This window comes from Athene noctua, chromosome 1 (assembly GCF_965140245.1).
Source record: "Athene noctua chromosome 1, bAthNoc1.hap1.1, whole genome shotgun sequence".
In the NCBI taxonomy this organism is placed as follows: domain Eukaryota; kingdom Metazoa; phylum Chordata; class Aves; order Strigiformes; family Strigidae; genus Athene; species Athene noctua.
Window position 1 is genome coordinate 7,240,830 of NC_134037.1, and position 23,464 is coordinate 7,264,293.

A 23,464-nucleotide genomic window follows, 5' to 3' on the forward strand; every position below is an offset into this window, starting at 1 on the left:
AGACTCCACAGCCTCTCTGGGCAGCCTGTTCCTAAGTTTGATCACCCTCACAGTGAAAAAGTTTTTTTCTTTTAAAGTGCCATTTCCTGTTTCAATCTGTGCCCATTGTCTATTGTCCTTTCACAAGGAACCACTGAAAAAAGTCTGGCTCTGTCTTCTTCACTTCACCCTAATCAAGTATTTATACATCTTGATAAAGTCTGCCTAAAGCTTCTCATCTACAGGTGGAACTGTCTCATCTCTCTCAATCTCTCCTCATATGACAGATGCTCTAGTCCCGTAATCATCTCAGTGGCCCTTTGCTGGACTGGCTCCAGTATGCCCACATCTCACTTGTACTGGGAAGCCCAGATGGGTCTGACCAGTGCTGAGTGGAGGGGGAAGGATCCCCTCCCGCGATCTGCTGGCACGTGGTCAATGTGGTGTCCGCCAGGACCTGCATGCCCTCTTCTGCAAAGCTCCTTTTCCAGATGCTTCCTTGTGGACAGACCCCACATGACATGCGAAAAGAGTCCAAGATGGGTTGGAAACGTGAATATAAGCCACCCTGAGGACAGTATCACGCCACATCAACCAGGTGTCTCTAGCCCAAATAAGTGAATGCAACATGGGTAAGAGAGGGCACCATGTTGCAGCTGACAGACTGTATCTGTTAACATAAACACAGCCACAACGTGATCAATATTTGCTGGCCCGTAAGAAAAGGTAGAAAACTTTCTAATCCTCACAGAAAAAAAGATGGAAAATTACCAGCACAAGAATTAGGCCAAAAGCAAAACCCTGGGCCAGGTATCTCTGAACTTGTGGAAACTTCAGATGCAAAAGTGAGTGAAGCAGCATGACTCACATGTCACCCAAACTAAAACTTAAGCCCAACTGCTCAAGGATTTGAAAAATAGAAAGGTTTCATAGGCAGAGCCAAGCTTGCAGTTCAACAAATGGAAATTTCCTCAGAATATGTAGGAAATTGGGTGCTACAGTTGTCACGTCCCACTTATCTCTCACAACAGTTCAGCATTTTCTGCAAACACAAAGATTGAAAGTGAGGTTAAAGGCAGGTATATGTGGGCCGAGGTTTGCAACGAATCCACATATTCACTGTTATATGAAATCATACACACTGAGACCAGACCTAGCAAGAGTTTTCCTTCATGTCAGAATCAGGTTTGTTGATATTTCATTTTAATCTTGGTAAGACACACCAAAGATGAAGCTACGAATATTAGAGATGAACTTGGTTTTTTTTCTGGTTCAAGCTTGCGTTTTCACATTGCTTAAAAGTATCTATTACTAATTTATCTTCATTCAAATTGCTGCTTTATGACATTTATAACTTATTTTAATGCTGCAGTCCTGAGCCCATACTCACAGCCCATGACCCTACTTACTAAAGTACAAGAGGAATATTAAACAAAATAAAAATTCCTCCTCAGATGTTAACAATCTTCATGTGAGGGCAAAAGGTATACACAGGAAAAAAAGGCAATGCAAGTAAAAAAATGTTCACCAGTATGACTGGTATCAGTACACTGACAACCTAATTACTGACAAGTTTTTTGTAAGCATCATGAAAAAAGTAGTGGTTTAAAAGTAAGTATTTGAAGGACAGTAAGATAGTTATGCATATATTTATCACTTCTTCATATGCATGAGGGCCTCAACATGGCATAAAGATTCTTGTTTGGTTGTTTTTTTAAAAAAAGTAGTATAAGTGGGAAAGCAATGCTGCAATAATTAGAATAAAATGTCACAAAAATCCTGTTTCTCCTTTATAACAGAATAATTCTATACATAGATTGTCCTATGTACATAAATAAGTAAGGAAGGGGATGTGCGTTGGGTGGAAACAGGCCCCTGTTAATTTGTTGCACTCCCGTCACTGCCAGAAAATTTGGTGTATACTTTACACACTTTTTTTTGGTGACAATTAAAGGCTTTCATGAGTGGAGACATGAAGTATGAAGTTCAGCAAGTACATCTTTGTCTACTCTTCTCAAATTATGGTGAAACTGGAAAATCTTTCTGGTTGGACCGTTTCCTAAAGCAGTGATGGTCACCATGTTACCTGCAACAAGCAGGTGTCTGAATCCCTCCTCCTCCTCCACCACAAATCCATCCCAGCTGGTTAGCGTGGAAGACAGAATGATGTTTAAACTAAGAGATCATCTTGTTACCTCTCCTGGTACGGGAATATCTACCATTTTTCAGAAATGCAGCGTACAGTTCATGATGTGATGGAAATTAATGCTGTTTATATAAACCTTTTAGATCTACTTGCTCAATTTCTGTAAGAGAAGATCTTGGCAAACACACGTATGTGGTAAACATAGAAAAAAAAAGTGTATTGGTAAAAATACATGTATGTGCTCAGTATATTTAGCATTTATATCTATTCATAAAAAAGTAATCCATGATATTAGAAAATAATACTGAGCCAAAATGCTAATGTAGTCTCTTCCATATGCCAAAAGACTTGTGTGGGTATAAGCATAAAGAATGTACATACTCAGAGAGAGACACTAACATCTTGTAATGCAATATGTTTCTGTTATACACACACCAGACTTCCTAACAGCTGCATATTTTAATATACATAAAACCATACTTGAAAAATAATAAAATGTATTAGTTTTCCACATTAGGCATTTATGACCTAATTTAGGAGAGTATTACATCTTTATAACTTTTAAAAGACCCATTTTGATAAAACATCCCCATAAACAGACTGAGAAAATCAGGGTAACAAGCATCTGTTGCTGCGTTGTTTTCTTAATGGGGTAATAAAATAATAACACATTTTTATAACTTTTCACAACAATATAAAGTATTAAAATTGAAACTGATATTGAAAAATGTTCTCATGGTCCATTTTATTTTATTTTTCCACTATGTAAAGTTACAGGACTTACCAGATTAATATTAATATATCTTAATTATGTTGACACAATGGAAATTTGCCAAAGACATTCAAAGAATGGAAATAACTTGTTATTTCCACTCCTCTAATTAAGGTGGTGTATTTAGCCCATTTTATTTAGAATCTAAGAGTAATGGGAATATTTGTAAGAATGTATAGAGATACTGCATATAGAAATGATGATCCGTATTTGCTGAGGGTTTGAGAAAAGGGTTATTCCATTGACTTTTAAGAGCAATGCTGACTTTTTTTTTTTTTTTTGTAATCTACCTGTTCTAATAATAAATTATAAAAATATTATTTCTAAAAACCAATGTCACAATTACATAATAAATAGCTTCTTCCCAAGAACTTATGTTACATAGTTGTGGTGTTTATTTTTTTAGAAAAAAGGTCAGACTATGTTGTGCAAGACAAAACTAATGAAAAGGCATTGAAAAGTATAACTCTGAACTGAAATGGCTATATTTAGAAAGGCAAATTACCACAAATTTTGAAAATTATTTTCTCTGAAACTATGCATCTGAACATCAGTAAGTGAAATTGGGAAAGCTGCTGACCTGCATCCAAAGTGGATTTTCACATATTACAGTTTACTGAAGCACCAATAAAGTTCCATAGCTCTTAGGAATAGAAAGGACCATCTAATCTAACTGTTGCATAACACAACCCACACAGTTTTCCTGAATTGGCTCTACAGATCCAGTAGCTTTGGTTGAACTTGAGCACAGCTTTTACAGAAACATCTCATCTTGATTTTAAAATTTCCAGTCATGGACAATCTGTCACAATCATTGGTTAAGTTATTTCAGCACTTAGTTATGTTGTTAAACATATATATATATATATATATATATATGCATGCCTTATTTCTAGTTTGAATTTGTCTAGCTTAAATGTCAAGCTGCATACTAGGAGGACTCCTCTCATGTAACCTAGAGCTCTGCAACGTCAATACCTACACACATCATCCTGTCAGGGTAGAGAAAAAGGCACTTCCACAGCATGGTTCATTTGACCCCTCTTAAACATCTGCATTAGGAAGAAATAAATTACAGCCCAGAAATACTTACTTCTCTCAACTGACTATAAAGAAAATCAGGTCATTGTGCTCAGATACAGATGTTTGTATCTAGACAGAGGAATCCCACTCAATATCCTTGTAACTTTGAATGCTAGAACTGGAAAACCCTAAAACATGAGATTCTTCTTTTTTGGTGGCTTCTTTAAGACTGATTACACAATGCTTTCTTCAGTTTGATAAACTCCACACTGCGTGTATCTCCATGTTGGGATTTTCTAGTCTTTCACAATTTCTCCTAGACCTTTGAGTCCTCTCCAATTGTTGAGGTTTCTACTAAAACACAAACACCCAAACTGGAATGATATTTTAGCTGTGCTTGCCCAGGTTCAGCGGAAAACTCTTCTATTTCCTACTCCCCTCCCTGCCTGCCCAAGGACTGCATTAACCCCTTCAGGTACACAGCTCTGCTGGGCCCATCACATTCAATTGATTCCTCAAGACTCTGGGACACTCTTTCAAAATCACTACTTTGCAAGATACAAGTCCCAGAGCCTGTAAATGTTGCCCATTTTCTTAATTCACAGATGAAAAACTTAACATCTGTCTCTTCTGTAATGAAATAGTTTGCTTACACTTCATTTATCAAATGGTAACTCAGCAACTCTGTGTCACTAATTTGTCCTCTTCATTACTTTACAATCCCCAATTAACTTTTTTCCAAAAATATTTGTCAAGGAAACTAGACCCTGAACAAACTGTATTTGTAGAACTGGAAAGTTTAGAAGTTTGCGATGCAAATTTTCCAAGCCTGCAACACTCACTACGAATGCAAAGCTCCAGCCACGCTGCCTATATCTATATTATAAAATACAGCAGCATCAGGGAATTCTCAGACCAAGCAGCAAAGCCTTATTGCCTTTACATTAGACTCCACTCCAGATTTCTTCTGCACCCTAACAAGGTGTCCAAAGGTCCTAAGACAGAATATTATTCTGTGTGTTTGCTTCAATTCAAAGTATCTATAATGATGCTGGTGCTGCCTTACCAGAATCACATTTTCATAGCATGAAACAGACGGTTTGTGTTGAATTCAGTTCATATGTGGCTTAAAAATACATGATGTGAAAGGCTTCCTGGAATAGTGTTAAAGAAGTACACACATAAGGATACCCAAACCTGGATAGCCTGGGTTTGTTCCTCTGGGAAAAGTTTCTCTGACTTGATATTACAATGTCAGTCTCGGTTATAGTGATGAAAGTCAGAACTTTCCATTATCTTGGGGTATATGTCAATAAGTACTAAAGCCAAAAGGTTGCTGTCAACTGAATATTGCCACATCAGTTTAAAGTGAATTTTTTTTATTTTTTTATTTTTTTTAAAAAGACATTATTAGAAACCTTGAATCCGTGACTTCTTGAAAATGAAGTTTATGAATTTGGGAATTGATTCCTTCCATGAAAAAATAAGAAATGTAAGGGGTTGCTTCAGCGACCTAAAGGAAATCATGCTTTGATGAACTGGGAAGTGTGTAATAAATTAGGGGAAGCAAATAATACTACGCATTGTAACCTTTGCTCGCAGACATGGCAGTAAGTGTTTCTTACCCTATAACACAAACGATAAAGATTCTTGGCTGAATAATTCAGGCCTAGTTAGCTTTTCATGCCCCTCTGAGAGCTGTCACGTCAAGCTGCCAGCTCAGGCTGAATGTGGATAAACTGGAATTCCTCACCTCCCACCTATTCGGAGTCCTCCATTTCTGTTCATCAAGAACATCGTGAACACCACCACCACCATCAAGGTGTATAACATGGCTGTCATCTCCGATATGGGATGCTCTCTATGTTCCCACTTGGATTGCAGCTATATTTTATCTTTTTCTTTCCAGGGAACAATCCTAGTGGCACATAACTGCCTTCCTTACTCTTCATCAAGATTCTGATCTTCTCACTGAGGAAGTTACAGAAACACTTATGAATCCAGCTTTGAAAAAAACAACATTTTCTTGTTTGTACCAAGTCATAAGGCTCCTGCCAAGCTCATTTTTCCTGGTCATCACTTTGAATCTTCCTCTCAGCTGCATGCCTTAGAAGCTAGTTTTCATTTTCCTACATGATGTATCCTCCTCCTGTGCAGCAGCAGCACATCCACCATCAAATGTCAGATTCCAACCTGGATCAGTGCATCTGCCACTCTTTGCTGTGCACACACCAAATGTTCAAGCCAGCACATCTGCTGCATCATCTTTTTGGTAGGAACAAGCTAACAGCAGACTAACTTCATCACCCACTGTCACTTAATTCTTACAACTCTTCTGTGCTATGACTCCTACAGAAAAAATCTCTTACTAATTGGATAGTTTATATACTGAGATCACTTCCTCACAAGCTAAACAACACTATCTCCCTTTTATTCTCCTGTTTATCTTATCAAATCTTGTCATTTGTCTTCTATATACATTGAAAAAAACTATTGAGCCATCATTAACTTCTGTTCTGCATTTGTGTATTACAAATCACATACAAATACAGAGGACTCCTGGATCTTGACTAATGTTCTTACATTGAAAAGCATTAGTAATAAGATTTTTTTCCCCCCTTTTTTAAGTTAAATGACAATTCTGTTATGGAAATTGAAACTCCAGAAAAAAATCCCACTTTCAGGAAATGCCATCATGCACCTTTAAAAAACCCCAATAAACCCAGTACTTTTTTATATATTTTAGGCTAAGCATTCAAAATGTCTAGTCAGTTTTGATAATTTAGAACTAGTTAGAAAATATTCCTTGACCACATGAATGGCTTTCAACAGGGTCTAAAGAGCTGTGATTAACAGCTTTTAAATCATTCTGTTGAGCCATCCAGTTTCTCTCTTTTGTAGCTCGTTATCTCTTTTTATCACCTAAGTATTACAGTAGTAAATTATGGACAAAGATGGACCTCATCTACCTAGTAAACTATTAAACCCCGAACTTCTTAAAGTGGCAACAAGTATATTCCTTTCTTCTGTACCACATGCTTCTTTTTTAAAAAAAAAAAAACTCCATGCACAATGGTGAGATTGTTTAAACTTTCTCATTAACGGATGCAGAAAAAGCTGTATGCTTTTTCTCAGAAGCACCTCATCTACAGTCTGAACCTACACTATATCTTCTGATGGTAATTTAGGTATCATATCTAAACACCAATCCGAACTACAGCCTTCTTGATAGTAAATTTTAATAATTTGTCCTCCTTCTTGCAAGAAGAAAAAATACCCAAACCCTTCACCACCAACAAAATTAACCTACTGAAATGAGTACGTCTCACCTCCAGGCTGTTAGTATTGCAATAATTCTGCACGGAGGCTGCTTGCTTCCAGCAGTTTTATCACATTCTGCAGTAAAACTAACACATGTACATCTCTAGAGAGTCTTATTTTTTTTTCCTGTTGTCTTAATTCTTTACCATCAAAAATGACAATCCTGTCAGCACATCACCACATTTAAAGACCAACCTGTGCCAGTACACAGCCTACAAGTTGCATTAGTACAATTTCTCCAGGCTGGATACCAGCCTTTCCCCCCCCCCCTACCTACCTGCCAGGGTTAGCAACCCTATGCAAACATTTGTTCTGTGATTTTTTATTTTTATTCTTGTCCTTTATTATTATTTCTTATTATTATTATTCTCCTAGCATTATGGAAATTTAAATTATGTTAAATTAGAGGCATATAATTCTTAGGCAGAGCTCTTAGCTGTGGAATTAATTTCAAATTGGTAAAGCAGAGCAGGATTTTTTGAGCCACTCAGGTATGTTCCAGGTTCTATACCCATTCAGCAGTTGAAGCCTGAAGGAAACCACCTATTTAACACATGTTCTTGGGGCTTTGCAGAATAGCTCAGGAACTTTATGAAAGATCAATACATTACTTTTTTATTCATGGCATATTAACTAACATAAATACTTACAGAGACACTGAAGAGTGTCTCACCAAGGAAAAATCCCTCCTCATATCCTCCCCTCCTGTAACTATATGACATGGAGGAAAGGGTACAACTTCTACCAATAAATAACTGAAGAACTTAATCACTGAGAAGGGAACTGAATTATTCAAGGTGATATAACCAGGAGTAGGAATCTCTTGGTTTAAAAGCAAGAAAACCATCCTGATTGTGAAAGTTTGTCACCGTAGAACAGTACATACAAGAGATGCACTTGAAAGCCCTGGTTGAAGCTTAATCGTAAACTGGAGATCACAGTCACAAGTACAAGTACAGTAGTACACAGTACTAAGAACACGACTGGTACCTGTTTTAACTTTTTTCATTTCGTACAGTCTGATATTCCTTTCAAGTATTTCCCTTCATGTCACCATTTTTCTCTAGTTCTGCTAACAACACAATATTGACTCAGTGCTGTACCCTATTTAAGTTTAAATCCAAAAATTTCCAGTGAGGCAAATATTACAAGGCCAGAAAAAGGATCCAATCTTTATGTCATCCCATTTCATGCTTATTGCTAGTACTTTTTAAGCACCCTTAGCTATCTTATCGTGGCACGTACCTTTAGAGCGCACAGATACATAATTTGCACTTCCACAGCTGAGCAGCTTCCAGGCTTATTTTCCGAAACAGAACACAGACAGAATAACTGAATCTCAAATTTCAGTACACCTCTTTTAACTATTCTCTCTCTCCACTAAATATATTTTTGAAACATTCAACCTTTCATCCCAGCAGCAGAAATGCCAGGATTGTGTCTTCTTCATCAAATCTACTACTGGTGCCTTTAAGGTCATCATCACAGACAGAATAACTACCGTAAATTAAATGTCCAGAGCAGTCAAGATGCCAGGAAGAATCACTTTATGTACAAACAAAAATATGAAAGATTTTCACAGGGCAAAGACTGTTTTCTTAGTTTTGCGTACTAATATACATTTAGAGATAGACATATTTATAAGCTATAAATGTGTATTTCTCTGCATCTCTGCTTGCATCTCTGAAAATCCTTTCCTCTCACAAGCACCCTCCTCCACCTTTTCTCCTATGTGCAATAAACTTTTAAAAAAGAATGTTGAAATAACAGAAGAATCAAAACATATATTACTAATAATACTGAAAGCCTCAATTTAGCACATGCTTTTGTCAGACTGAAGGTATAGTTTAAAAATTAAGCAGATGATTGCTTTGCTGAATTGAGGTTTACACGACCTTGAAGTTAAAGTCAGAAAGCTGGAATAATGCAAAACCTCAAGGAAGGGAAGAAACACAGAAACCCCAAACTGAAATTCATAAAATGTGTTCAGTTGCTTCAAGCCTGGTATTTTCATTTGATTCTGCCAAAGAAATATTTGCAAGCGCTGCCAAGTGTGCAGTCAGGCTCCTTGAAATGGGTCTAGTTTGGAGAAAAGGAGAACTTCGGTGTTAAAGAGATTTTCTAGCAACCATACAGCAGTGTTGTCTTCTGCTGCCTGGAGGCATATCAGAGGGATAAGGGGAGAATAAGCATTATTGCCACAAGGGATAGAGAGGGCAGAGGACACAAACCAGAGGAAATCAAGCATCATTTGTACCACTGCTCGCTAAACAACGTTTGCTGCTGTTAGTGGTATCAAAGATTTAAATGAGAACTGACACCTCACCGTGTGGGGCAAGATAAAGGGACAGAAACAAAACACAAAGCCCCTGTTTAAACTTCAGAAATCTTTTGTCTGTGTGCAATGCCTCGCTCAACAGGTGCTCAAGTTTGAGTACTACTATAGGACTCCATAAACAAGAGAGTAGGCAACTAGAATGGAAAATAACAGATAATAAGAATTATAAAAAATATTTCCACTCAGTCTTGGTGTTCTCAGATTATTATTTGTTCCTTTCCACATTTACCCTGTTATTCTAGTGATTTTACATTCAATGCCAGAGATGTCCACAGGTATAGCTTCAATCCAAGCTCAATACAATAGGACAAGTCTGTCAACCACTAGTGGCAGAAGTAACATCTAAAATGGAGATCCTGTTCATGAGAAATTAAGTTCCGTGCAATTTTCTTCAACCATAGATTAATTCCAACTCAAACAGTTATATTACAAGATCCTAAAGTTCTCGTAATGTTTCATCTAGACAGCTCACATCCTGTTCTACAAAGCTGTGCAGCACTGCTGCAGACTTACACAGCTGCTGCATTTCACATCTGAGCTGGTTCAGTTCCTGCTATAGGTGAACTGACAAATGTGAGCAGTTTTAGTTCATAAAGCACCTATAAATCTTTCGGGGAGATAAATATGAATGAATGTTCATCTTCAAGGGAAATTTGAAAGAACCGTACAGAATACAACTACAACAATTCATCTTCCATTATATAATTGTGTAAGTACATAATATTATCCAAAATAGATCAGACTCACAAAAACATGAAACCTGCAGGGAGTTGCACTATTATTCTGTGTAATGACAAGAAATAAAACATTGTTCTTAAGATTCTTCAATTTTGTTCTTAAGATTCTTCTATTATCAAGTTTTTATTTATTAACCTTTGTGCCAGAATGTACACGCTACATGGATGCAATGCCACAATCTTTACAAAAATTAATTCAAATTATCGAAGATGGGCAGGTTTAGATATTTTCCCTTTGCGTAATATCTTGCAACACTTAATTAAGTTACGTTTTTCCTAGTATCTGCTGTCGAATTATATTTGCTTACCTTGCCCTTGAAATACGTATTTATGTAGCTGTATCACATGTTAGATCGCCTTAAGCAAAGTACCAGAAGTCAGATTCTCATTTATACTAAGGTTTTTTTAAGCCTCTCAGGAGGCATATAAGAACATACACTTCATTTAAAAAGTAATGTATTCTTACCCTCGGATCCTTTTACATCAGTACAACTGTGTAAAATGTCTCTAGTATGTATTTGAATCTGGCCATACAATTAGAAAAAAAATAATTATATAAATCTTATGAGATTAGGAGTTGCTTTGTTTTCTATGAAAGATTCAGCTGATTGCAAACTTCAGAGTACTTGCTATATTGTCACTAACAGAGCTAGTAAATTTATTTGATAAATCATATTTTAAAAAAATATTAGATACGAAAATTAATAAAATCTTACACTGCAAGCGACTACATTTAGCAAGATGCACATGTTTCATTTAGTCCTTCCAGTGTAACACGCTTGAACAAGCAGCAACACAATGGAGCAGCAACCCTCCACGCGGTTGTGCAGACATTAGCAGAGTTATTTCATGCCAGTATCTTATACCTCAACAGAACCACATCTATACTCTCTGAAAGCCTTGTGCGCTGCTTGCAACAATTCATTCACTGTGTTGTGTAGTAAGACACTGATGTATGTGCAATCCAAGAATTTTAAATGTCCCCACAGGATATCAAATACTATCCAGACCGTTTGTAAATACTTTCCCAGTGCTCTGCAGAAAATGAGCCAGTTCTTTTCAAATCTCCTTAAATGACATTTTTGTCTTATCTAAAAAAATCTATGTTCCTGTTTAATAAAATCATCTGGGCAACTTACTGTTTCATCAGTATTGCGAGCTTATGCCTTCATTAATAAATTCTGTTTGAGTGTTAAGATTACCCCCAGTAGAGACAGCTGGGAAACTGCAATATAAAGTCAAGCAGCACATTTAATGACCAACGAACTTCTGGAAACTTAGTCCAAAATGATACATCATTGTGTCAGACACTCTTAAGCAATATGCAGCTTGGTCTCCCTCTTTAGAAACATGAAACCCCCTGAAACCGCTACCACAAATTGTGAACCTTTTAAATTACTGCCAAGCCACCTGCTTTTCTCCAGGAAACTTCATAAAACTCTCCAAATTAGTAATGTCATTAAGTTAAGCTTACAGAACTGTTGTTATTCTGAAGGAGCATTAGCTGTTTAGTTTAAGGAAACCAATGGGGATTTTTATCATGGAAAGAACTGTCACGTATATTGTATAATCTATTCCAAATGAAACGCTTTGGAACATTCTTAAATATGCTATTCTTTCACATTTTAAACTTTCTGGGAGAAAACTGTATAATCATATTCTTGGGATTAAATTCATAGAACGAGGAAGTTCAGTTCAGGAGAAGTTATGTGAGAGATTCTCAAACAGTTTATGTCTCTTCAGATGGTATTAAGTGCTATATAAATCAAATGTCCAGTTTTGCATTTTTGAATAGCACTGGAAGAAATAGTGCTCAGATCGAAGAGGGAGCCTGATTTCCCCTGTTCATTCTCTTTTTTTGAATGGTTCTACACAGAGCGGGCAAGGATGGATTATAGGAATGCCTTCTGTTGAGGAGTCGGCCAAAACCGTACCATCTCATCTTGGAGTAATTTATCCAATAAGATGATTTAGAGGACAGTTCAGTGGCACCATTTTTGGAAGGCAAAAGCAGAGGAGAAAGAATATAAATCAAAGGTGACTGGCAGGTAAAGGATATATGCAGCAATCAGCCAAACCATGTGCACACTGGCACAAATTCAACAAGATCATTTATAAAAATTTTAAGTCAGGAGTACACAAAAGGGGGTCTGGTGCTAACTAAATCCACAGATAGATTACACGCCACTGAAATAAACACTTCCAGATGCTGGCATACAAAAACCTTTTACAGAAAGAAATGTTTTCTTTCATAAATCTGAAAGGAGGAGCCTTGGGTTGGGGGTTGGGAGAGAAGGGAACAAGATTTCCAAACTGTGATTTGACTTCCTACTGGTTTTATAGAATAATAACTCATATTTTTCAAATGTACACTGTTAACACTGTAGAATAACAAATAACTACAGACAATAGCTTGAAGTATAGACAAAGGCTTCATAAGTATGTAACTGTTTAATGAAATAAAATGCTTTTTTTGGGGTTTCAAAAGAAGAAGAAACAATTAAAAAGTCAATTTGACTTTTTCTGTAAGAAACTCAGTGTATACCTGAACAAAAAGTTTTCAAATGGCTTTTGACATAAATACATACATTTCATTTTTGAAAAACCAATGAAGAATGAAATCCTGACTTCTTCAAAATCAGTATCAATTGAATTTGAATATCAATAGGGGCAGTATATAATATAGGGGACTGTAAATATCAGAGATTTTTTTGATTTGGTTTCTATGTACCTAATTTATTTCGGAAACAGCATTCAAAATTTTTTATCATTCAAGTGCTGTAGAAAAGTTTAGACGTAATGCATCCATATTGTGTATATTGAAGCAATTATTGAACATTGTATTCCAAAACTTCTCACTACTATTTTGGCCTGAAATATGCAGAAAGAAATTTCTTGCAGTTAAGATTAAGTTGCAGACCAAATGTGAAGCTGAATTTTTCTTGAAGTCTAAGGCACCTCAAACAAACTTGCATTTCAAAATGTTCTGTTTATCTCCACAAATATACTGCCACACTACCCTTTATATTTTTGAAGTTTCCCTCTCTTCTTTCCACCCTCAGAATCTGCTGGTTTAGTCTCTCACATGCTCAGCTTTGCCAGGTTTTTAGCTACTATTCCACAAGTTTTGTTTTCGAGGGGAAATCAGTAGAGTCAGTATCATCTTTATTAAATTTAAATTACTAAAAGTTTGTGACCAACTTCAGTATTTAACACAACAGAAATGGATTTAAGCATTTGCACAATAGCTGAGCTCAGGATCAATGACGAGCACTTTTAAGCCAGTAGAAGTGGAAGGTCTTGACTAAGTATTTAATTTGAGAAACTACTGTTTACATGTGCGTGTAAAATATTGAAGTCTACGTGGAATACTTGCATTTAGTATTTAAGAACCTGTTAGAGCATAGACAGGGCTGTATAAGGCCCAAATAATGTAAGTCTCTGCCAAATAGCATTCTCTGGTGTTACACGTTCTTCGTGCAGGCAATGTCCCAAGCAGTATCATAAACACGCTTTTGTAAATATGCATTGTTTTATGATGGTTAGGCAATTTTATGGGACTGAAATTTTTAACAAGAGAAGGTTTAGACTAGCAAGTCTTTTCATACTGAAATGACTTGGAGCCTGAAGGAGCATTCTCCCCAAAAAGTAAATATCCAAACAGAAGTTGGTTATACCCTCTGTTCATTCAATATGCTCCATTTACACACACACATGCTGCTGAATAATGGCCACTGTCTTCTGCAGGTCTGTGCAGGATTACAATTTACATTTATAAACTCAGTTTCTCTTTAACTAAACATCTAAAGCATTTCATTTCAGAACTTGCATAAACTAGAGGGACAAAGAATCTGTTTTGGAAACATTTTCTTATTCTTTTTGCTTGTGGTCTTACACTGTTGTAGCTGACCACTTTGTTTTCCATTTCAGAGTAGAGGATGTAGCTGTACTTTTTACTGGACTTGTTCTCTCATGCTCACAAGTACTACTTACAAACTGTTCATGTGCTACTTACAATGTTCATACCAAGGTTTCAGGTAATCACTATATATTAATCACAGAATAAATATTTTAAAATAATTATTTATTGTTTGTTACTCCAACTGTTAGAAATACAATCAATTCAAAGAAGATAATTTCTCTAGAGACATTATGCTTCCTGATAAGAAATATCCACCTGATATTTTTGTGAACCCCTTGGCATACTAAATATTATATTATTTAGAATAATGATGGATGAATATTGGGATTATACATATAGGCCCAGTCAAGACTGCAGACCATTTTCACTATACACTTTACAGAGGCTAGATTTTTAGATTAATCTTAATCTAACTTTTTTTTTTTTTTTTTTTTTAATACTTTCTTTGCCAGTGTGTAGAAAGATTGAGCTTGTTATTATTTTGTTTGGTAATGATTTTGATATCATTTAAATCCTGAATCTTACTGCAATTAATGGTGCTGCCATGTTGTAAGTAGAGTCCAGAATCAAAGTTTCATGAAAAAAAATAAGTGTGTACCCAAGTCATGCTACAAGATATGGTGATTTGCTCTTTCTCAAAATTACTTTCCACTGACTTCCCACTGAACTCCAATACATTCTGTACATGTAAGAGCAGTAATCCTCTCACTCTCCTCATTCTAGGTTGCACTTCAATGTGTCTAATAGACCACTCATCTGAATAAACCACGGTATGATCTAATCATGTGGTTATAGTTTCCATGTAAAGGGTTGTAATACCAATATCACTGTACTTGTGATCCTGGGATAGAGTGAGCTGATGTTTAATGACTGGGCATTCAGTATTATTCTACTTCTTCACTATCTAAATGAATAATAAGAAAAAGAATGTGTGTAGAAGAGTACAATTACAAAAAAATGTTGTATAAAAACACGCGAATATTCATACCTACTAATTTATATCCAAATATCAATTCATCTCTCAATATAAAAAGTCTGTTAATCCTACGTAGAAAAATTTCCCATTTTCCTTGATCAAGGAAGCAAGATTTAGCCTGCAATGAATTAATACACATAAAATGCCTCATTTCCTTAACTTAAACACACAGAGCACAGAGAAATAGATACAGGTACAGCACATGGAATGGCATCATCCCACATGGTGAAGTTATATATTTCCCATTCCTGTCTTACAAAACTACATAGTGCTATTTTTAAAATCAATTACTTAAATCTCTGCTCCTTGAAAGTCTGGACTATGCTTTAAAGTAGGCAATACTGAGTACCATCCAATACTGTAGAGAATATATGGATAAGATGTATGTCTAGACTACCTTAGACATGATAAAATGCAGAATAATGTAGAGTACACTTGCTGCTTTCCATTGTGGCTTGCACTTGGAGACAAAACCTAGATGCTCTAATTATGTTAGTCATTTTGACATAGCTATTAAGGTCAAAATAAATGCAAACAGATCATTTTCACTAATGTTAGCTCTCATTTACCATATGATTATAAAACTTTCAAAGTGCTCTTTTTGTCCAAACCAACATCCATCAAATGCTGCTAAAGAATAAATTACACAGCTTAACTCTTCTTCCAAAACTGCCTTATTAGGAACACTTATCACCAAATCAGATGGAAGAGAGGGACAATCATGATGAAACAGCAAAAAAGGGAAAGATGTCAGAAAATATCACTGTTTATGTTTTATAAATATATATTAACCATCTTAAGAAAATAGTCCCAGAATAGTATGTTTGGTTTATTTTATAAAATATTCTCCTATATTTGCTTTTTAAACAGAAATAACATCTAAATTCCATGTGTGGACTGAGTTCTTCTGCAGCACAAGACAAAACTTGTACTTACATTCAGGCTTTCCACTTTAGAAGTAACACTGGCATTTTGAAGTGTTCTACAAAATAGAAGTTCTTCACATGATTTCCTTCAGAAATCTGGACATTTTGGGAAGAAGTATGCTTCCATCTGGCAACTAATACTGATGAGACTCATCTTAGGCCCACCAAGGTTCAACCAGTCAAAACCAGCAAGATTCAGTGAAACCAAAAATAAAACATGACTCACATCGGTACACCTCAGCAGTAGTAGGGTTCTAGCATGTATGCCTCAAACTGCAGTTGAATGCAAAACAGATTTTGAACATTTGAATATAGGTAAACCTGGGTCAACTCTTTCTCAAAGCTGAAAGAACTAAGCTGGCAGGAGTCCCATCAGGATGAGGATGGTGAGACACTGGAACAGGTTGCCCAGAGAAGTTGTGGGTGTCCCATCATTGGAAATATTCAAGGCCAGGTTGGACGGGCCTTTGAGCAACCTGGTCTGGTGGAAGGTGTCCCTGCCCATGGCAGGGGGGTTGGACTAGATGATCTTTAAAGGTCCCTACCATCCCAAACATTTCTATGTTTCTATGATTAAAATCCTGGACTTCAGGGTGGAGAACTGTGGAATACCCACATTGGGCATAAGCTCCAAATTCCTTTTTATATATGCAGAAACCTGGAGTCAGAAAACATCCATTATCCTATAATGTGCTTTGGTTTCCTCACTACCAAAATGAGTCATCATGACCTGTCAGCTGGCATGCAAGTCCACGAGCCACAGGTTCTACGAGGAATTCTGTATGGCAAGGGTTTCTCACAGTCAGTAAGCATCTAGGGATGCATATTCAAAGAAATTTTGCTTTGTGTCTACTCTTCCCTTTCCCTTGTCCTTCATTCAGGTGCCACAGACCTAAGAGTCAATACATTGCAATTCTTTCAGAGAAAATTGCCAAACACAGCATGTCAGGTATTACCCCATTAATTTCAAGAGAACGCTCCAATGGATGTTACTAGCAAAAAGTTTGCAGTTTGAGATGTCCATAACAAAGATGTTACAAAAATCCAACTGTCGTGGGAAATATTATTACTACTAGTGCTGTTCACCTCTATAATTGGTTTAATGCTTGAAAAGATTTTGTACCTCTATTTCTGTAAAAAAAATACATCTAACATAACTAATAGTTACCTAACAGTCTTGAAATAGTTAGAACAATTTAGATTAATTCTCAGATAGTGACATAACTGGTTCTGGGATAATCAGCCACCCTTTCACTATGACTGCATTTAGGAAACACACCTGGATTCACCTGGGAAACCTACTCACACAGGGAAGAAAAGCGTACCAGGACACTAATGCAGGGAGTGTAATCTTAGATTCATACCCAGTTAAACACTGGATGCTGAGTACAAAATGACTCTTAGTGTACTCAGGAATAGCTCCTTCCTGGACTACTTAGAAGCCATTATGATTACCAGTCAAGTGGATTCTCGGCCATAATTGGTTAGTTTTTTGCATTGGCTAAACTGTCACAAAAGCCCTTTGTTTCTCTCCCTCCTCAGGAGTCTGAAAAAAACTGAGAAAAGACGACCAGAGAGGAAAATATACAACCAAAATATATGCAAATCCACTACAGAAAATTAATTTCTCCTTCTTCAGGGGTTTATTTCCATGCTTATTCACACAGTGATGACTCCAATAACACAATTCTCTGTCCAGACATACAAGCCCACCTTTGAGCTTTCATGCAATAACAATGACCACTGTGTCTTAATTTGGTAAAAAGGTAGATGAAGCACTGAGTAGCCCCCTTCATTCTACATTAAAAAAAGACTTCTACAGCAAATACACTTCAGTGATATAAAGGACTGGTGGTACGTATCTAACCAAACATGGAGGAGATATATTAACAGTGCTACAGCAGAGTTTTCTATATCCAGGTATGGTCACTGCTTCAAATCTCAGTAACAGGAACTATTTGACATAAGCTATGTTTATTTTCCAGGTACTGCAAAACCTTGATAGAATGTTAGACAGAAGCTATTCTGAGCTATTCTTTATGGTGTCTGAAGGAAAAAACTGTATCAGAAGGATCTAAACCCTCCCCTGATCTCTTTGAAGCCCCCTAGAAAGGATATTTTTATGGATCAATGTAACAACCAACAGACTGCAGTTGTCAAGCTGTATTCAGAAATTTAGTATTTGAACCAAAACCACTAGGGGATGAGTTTTCTAATGAGAAGAAAGGTGTTATCCTACACAAGGATGGAAAGACAGTCAGCATTAGCACCCCAACATTACACATGGAAAGTCTTTCACCTTTTAAAAAATGGAAAAGGTTAGTTAAATGAGTAGAGAAAACTAAACTCACTTCTTCTAATCCTTTGGAGCAGTAGCATGTAAGAAATGGAGGTAAGCAATGAGAGCCCTAACACTGAGAAGAGCCTGGTGCCCAAGCTGTGAGATGGCATATGGAAAACTGAGGTAACTTCTCATCCTGAATCAAGGCAAGATCTACACCAGACAGTTTCACCAGAGAAACATATCTGAGAAGGATCTTGGATATGAAATACTGCTTTCTTGTTTCCATCTAAAATGGAAAGGCTGACTTTGGAAATTCCTGGTATGGAAACAACCTATGAGATCCACTCACTCTGTCTCTTCCAACACCAAGCTTCAATATGAGACCATGACTGATGGTGCTCAGGGAAGAACTCAGTCTGCCCACGGGTGAACCTCATATTGAATGCATCCATCCCAAAGTCAGTCCCCCATACATGGAAGTTTCTTGATGAAAATACCAGTTTACTACCAAGACAAGATTAGAACCAATATACACATAAGGTTCTTGTGGGCCTCTCACCTGGTGTACCTGGTTGTTTCCTTCTCACCCACCTCAGGGAATGGAAAAGTGGTCTGAGGAAAAGCCAAACAAGCCACACCACAATAAAGGTTGTGTATTGGTAGGATAAATACAAGACCAGAAGAAGACTCTCCTATCAGTTCATATCCTCTTGTGAACTGTGCCAAGGAAACAAGTAAGTTTTACTCAGTTGAGCAGAATCAAGGCCTCATACATCACTGTCTCCATGGCGAGTGATTCAAACAAAGAGACCTTTCTGGAGAGTTAGCTTTAAGTGTGCGTGGGCAAGTACATGGGTCAAATATGAATGAGTCATTACTGAAAAACACGTTAATCAAGTCTTAAAGCAAGGCAGATCCCTTCCTGTAACCCCACAGAGGGGAAGAAAGGTAGGGGGTTTTCACATTTTTGGAGTGTGATGTTGAATCTGGACAAAACAAGGATGGTTTCCCAGCTGACAGCCTAGTCAAGTATCTATAACTGCATCTGCCTCTGCAATTATATATGGGTTTTGCCATTACTGAGGGTGAGTGGCCAGACAGCGCAGAAATTAGCTTTAATCTAAGACCTGAGAAGCCCTTGCTCACTAGTGGTGAGAAATGATAAGAAAGTGAGGAAAAAAAAAGATTAAAAACTATAACGCAGGGGAAAAAAAATAAGAGAGTTAACAAAATCTGTATTTTAATATTAAGGGCAGTTATAATATTCTTGTCTGGTTTTGGTATAAAACGCAATCACCTGCATTGGATTTTTGATAGAGAGAACATTGATTTTATAGTCTCTCACAATTTTAAGTGGGGAAATATTATCACATATTTGCAGGTCCAAGTTTTTATTAATTTCTCCAGATATACTGCTGTTTTAAACCCAATACATTTGTACAGATGATAAAGTCTTTCAAAAACCAATGCTGTTAAATCATAAACTTTAAAAATGATACACAGTGAATTTCAGACTACTGAATGCCTCACACTAGGCAGCATGGCAAAACGCCAAAAACCAACTCCAGCTAAATTAAGAATAATCTCTGAAACAAAAATGTTTTCTCTCTGCCTTGTATGATTGGCTGTAATGAGATGGAAATTATTTAAAATGAAAAAAATAGTCCAGAGCTGTCCTTTGTTTCTTACTAATTTACAGCAAGGGTAAAATTCTTCTGTAAATCCTCCTTACTGCTCAATAGTCACATATCCAAGAAAATTTCAGAATAGCATAGGTCTACAAAATTAAAATCATTAAATCCCAGTAACTGTACTGTGTTCATGTAATATGACTTCGGAAGACAGGAAAGTGTTTAACGTGAGTCATTTTTCCTTCCCCAATTTTTTCTCAATGGTCAGCACTCAAGAGCAGTAATGTGCTCTTGTTTTCAAAAAATTGTTGTTGAATACTTTGGATAAATTATTTTGCCTATTATTCCTGTATGTTTCTAACTCGTGCTAACTTACTTGGTATAAGTAAGTACATGGTTAGGTTTCTAGGACCGATTCTACATTATTCCTGTATAAGTATTGTAAACTTATACTGGAGTAATATAGCATTTTGGCTTTAGCAGCTTTGCACTTTTTTCTTGTCGCTATTTGTAAAAATGTAGAACTATACCTTTTACTTAAAGTTCAGTCTAATCTATACATTTTAGGGACTGAAGTGAACATGCATAGAACTCACAAAAATAGTTGTTTATTCTTTTCCTTGCTTCTGTAGTAGGAGTGCTAACACGAATGGTAAACTGCCATCAGAAAACAGTGTAAAACAACTGGACATGCAGAAAAATCCTTCCTCCTCACCTACAGCAGACTCTGTCAGGGCATCTATCGACTGTAAAATCAGATCTGATGTGGAAGAATGATCAACAGGCTTAAGAGAAATGAAAGAGATGACGTGCAATGTATATTCCTAACTTCTACATGACCTTTAGGTTAGTTTTAAGTGTGGAAACAGCTGGAAGGATGACTTCACTGAATCTAATGACAGATATTCATTCAATATTTCTTTCTGCAGTTTTTGAAGTGTCACCACAGAATCACAAGAAGCACGCTGAGAAAAGCCACCTTTCCTCCTGCTTCTGTCATCCTGTCTAGGAGGTCACACAGATACACAAAGAAACCATCGTGAAGGCAGTGGCAACGGGAGAAAGCAGAAGTCATTCAAAAGAAGTGTTGCCGCAGTGCTCTTCAGAATGCCTAGAGATAATATTTTTAATATAGCAGTGTGAGAGTTTGGCAACGTGAAAAGGTCGGGTCAAAGGAAGCATCAATCTACCTTTTATGTTTTCTGCACCTATAAGGAACACAAAGGAAATTTGGTGTACTTTCATTTTGGACAGCCACGATAGCAATGTTTGTCTCCAAAACTGTCAATGAGGGCACTCACAGGAAAAACGGGAAGACTGGCAGACCTAAATGCATCCTCTATAATATCTCTCAAAAATGCTTTTCCTGAACTTTCTCATTAAAAAAGGAATCTTATTACAGCTCTTACAGTATCTGTATGCCTTCTGAAGATGACCCAAGATTTCCTCGCTCATTCATGGCTTGTTTAGAGGGAACAAGACCTGCTCATCTCATCAACCATGTTGACAGTAGGTAATGTCAACAAACTAAATTGTTTGGTTAGTTGTACTGTTTGGGAAGTTTCAAGATTGCAGGACATTAAAAAAAGCAACCCAAACCAGAGTATACTGTTGTATCTTGTAGTTGCAGAGAAATTTCAAACTTTGGTTAATAATTAACCAAACCACTTTTAGTGAGAGTTAGGGAAGGAAGACTTACCTGTAGGTACCTCTCACAGAGGTACAATCTACCTCTCTGTAGTTGTTTATGTGAGTTCTTTACTTCTTTATAATATAATTAAATATATTCTTTGCTTTCAGAAGCTATTGCCATGTTCTTAGCTACATCTCGGCCAATTTCTGCTAAAGACACTTCTCTGTTTTGGACTGGAAATTCTATGCTACGTTTTACATGGTATTAATCTAGCATTTGTGAGTGGCAAAGAGAGAGTTAAAGTTGTGCAAAGACACATCCTTGAAAACACATATCAACTATCATTAATAAACCAACCATTTACTGACATTTATAGAAGCATTGATCAGTTTTGACACTAGGAAAATTATAATTTCACATACTCATTTACTCTTATTTTTACTTGTTCCTTGTTTCTGAGGTCAAGTCCCACTACTTCCTTGATATTCATGTTCTTCATATACTTCTGTATAATTTTTATGTAGATGAATTTCCTCCAAATTCAGAATCATTTTCCTTTCTTAAAATCCCTCCAAAAATGGACAATTTCTTCTAGATTCTTAGGAGCTCAGATCTAGTTTGGTGTTTTTTGGTTGGGTTTTTTTATCCATATAAAGATTTCTTTGACATTTATTTTTTTCTAAATGTAGATCTTGTGAGGCAAGCAAGGATATATGCCACATAGAACAGCAGATCAGAAGAAAATGACCCCAATTTATGACATCGGAGACAGACTACTTACATCTTTTTATCAGCTGAGAAATTAAATAAAGAATTCGTTTGGCTGCTCTGAACAATGGATTTGCAATTTGCATAGAAAAAATGATGGCAAAACCTCATAACCCGTCGGTTTTACCACAAACTCAGTTCTATTACATTTTAGTGGAGGTTTAAAGTTGTCTAAAGAAACCATTCTTTTCTTTCTCCAACCGTAAATGTGTCACTTGAGAGTTCAACTTCCAATAGAAGCAGTATCTGACACACAACTAATTTTAGAATATAAAGTGCTCCTCACCATACTGGAATACATATAATTTAAAATAACTGTAAACCTAAACTTTGCAAAAACAGAAAATTCAAGCACTAACAAAAAAGCATAATTTGTAATTGAAAGAAAATAATATTTAAAAGAAAAAAAAAACTTTTTTGTCTTTCCAAAAAGAGACAGAAATTACTAAGTTTTATTTCCCAAGAGAATTATGCCACTTTTATAAAGAAAATTACAGTCACCACAAATTGCTTTCAACAATTCCAAAGCTTCTTCATTTGACCACTTGAAAATCAAAGTTCTTTAAGATTATAAATATAACTTTTTATAACTCTGTTATTACGTACTGTGAATGGGGAAAGGGGGCCAATCTTGTGGCCATAGCGTCGAATGGCCTCTCTGATGTGGCTGGGCTGGATGGCATCGCTTTGAGCCTCCATACCACAGGCTGCAGTGCTCTGCAACAGAAAAACACATAAATTGTTACTAAATCAAAAACACACAACAGACCTACAGTGCATAAAGTATGAAAATAAACCTTTATAAAATGGACCTATTTTTTTTTTTCCTGAGGATACACATCATTGCTGCCACACACTACATTAGAGAAAAAAAGCTATTAACAAATCAAAGAGGACTTTTACATGAACTTTGCTTAAGAGACCCAAAGAACACCATATTTGTCCTCTTAAATCTTTCACCTAGTGCTGCTGTATGTTGCAATTGAAAAGAGCAGAAAATGTTCAAAC

The 23,464-nt window shown here is 36.4% G+C and overlaps 1 protein-coding gene across 4 annotated transcripts in view; it reads right to left on the reverse strand.

Moving 5' to 3' along the window:
- SUPT3H (SPT3 homolog, SAGA and STAGA complex component) overlaps window positions 1-23,464 on the reverse strand; it is a 278,497-nt gene that overhangs the window by 31,600 nt on the left and 223,433 nt on the right. For all 4 annotated transcript variants that reach the window (XM_074895503.1, XM_074895502.1, XM_074895501.1 and 1 more), the window contains one exon: window positions 23,063-23,173. In XM_074895503.1, the coding sequence (XP_074751604.1) occupies window positions 23,063-23,173 (111 nt within the window). The remainder of the gene's footprint in view (window positions 1-23,062; window positions 23,174-23,464) is intronic.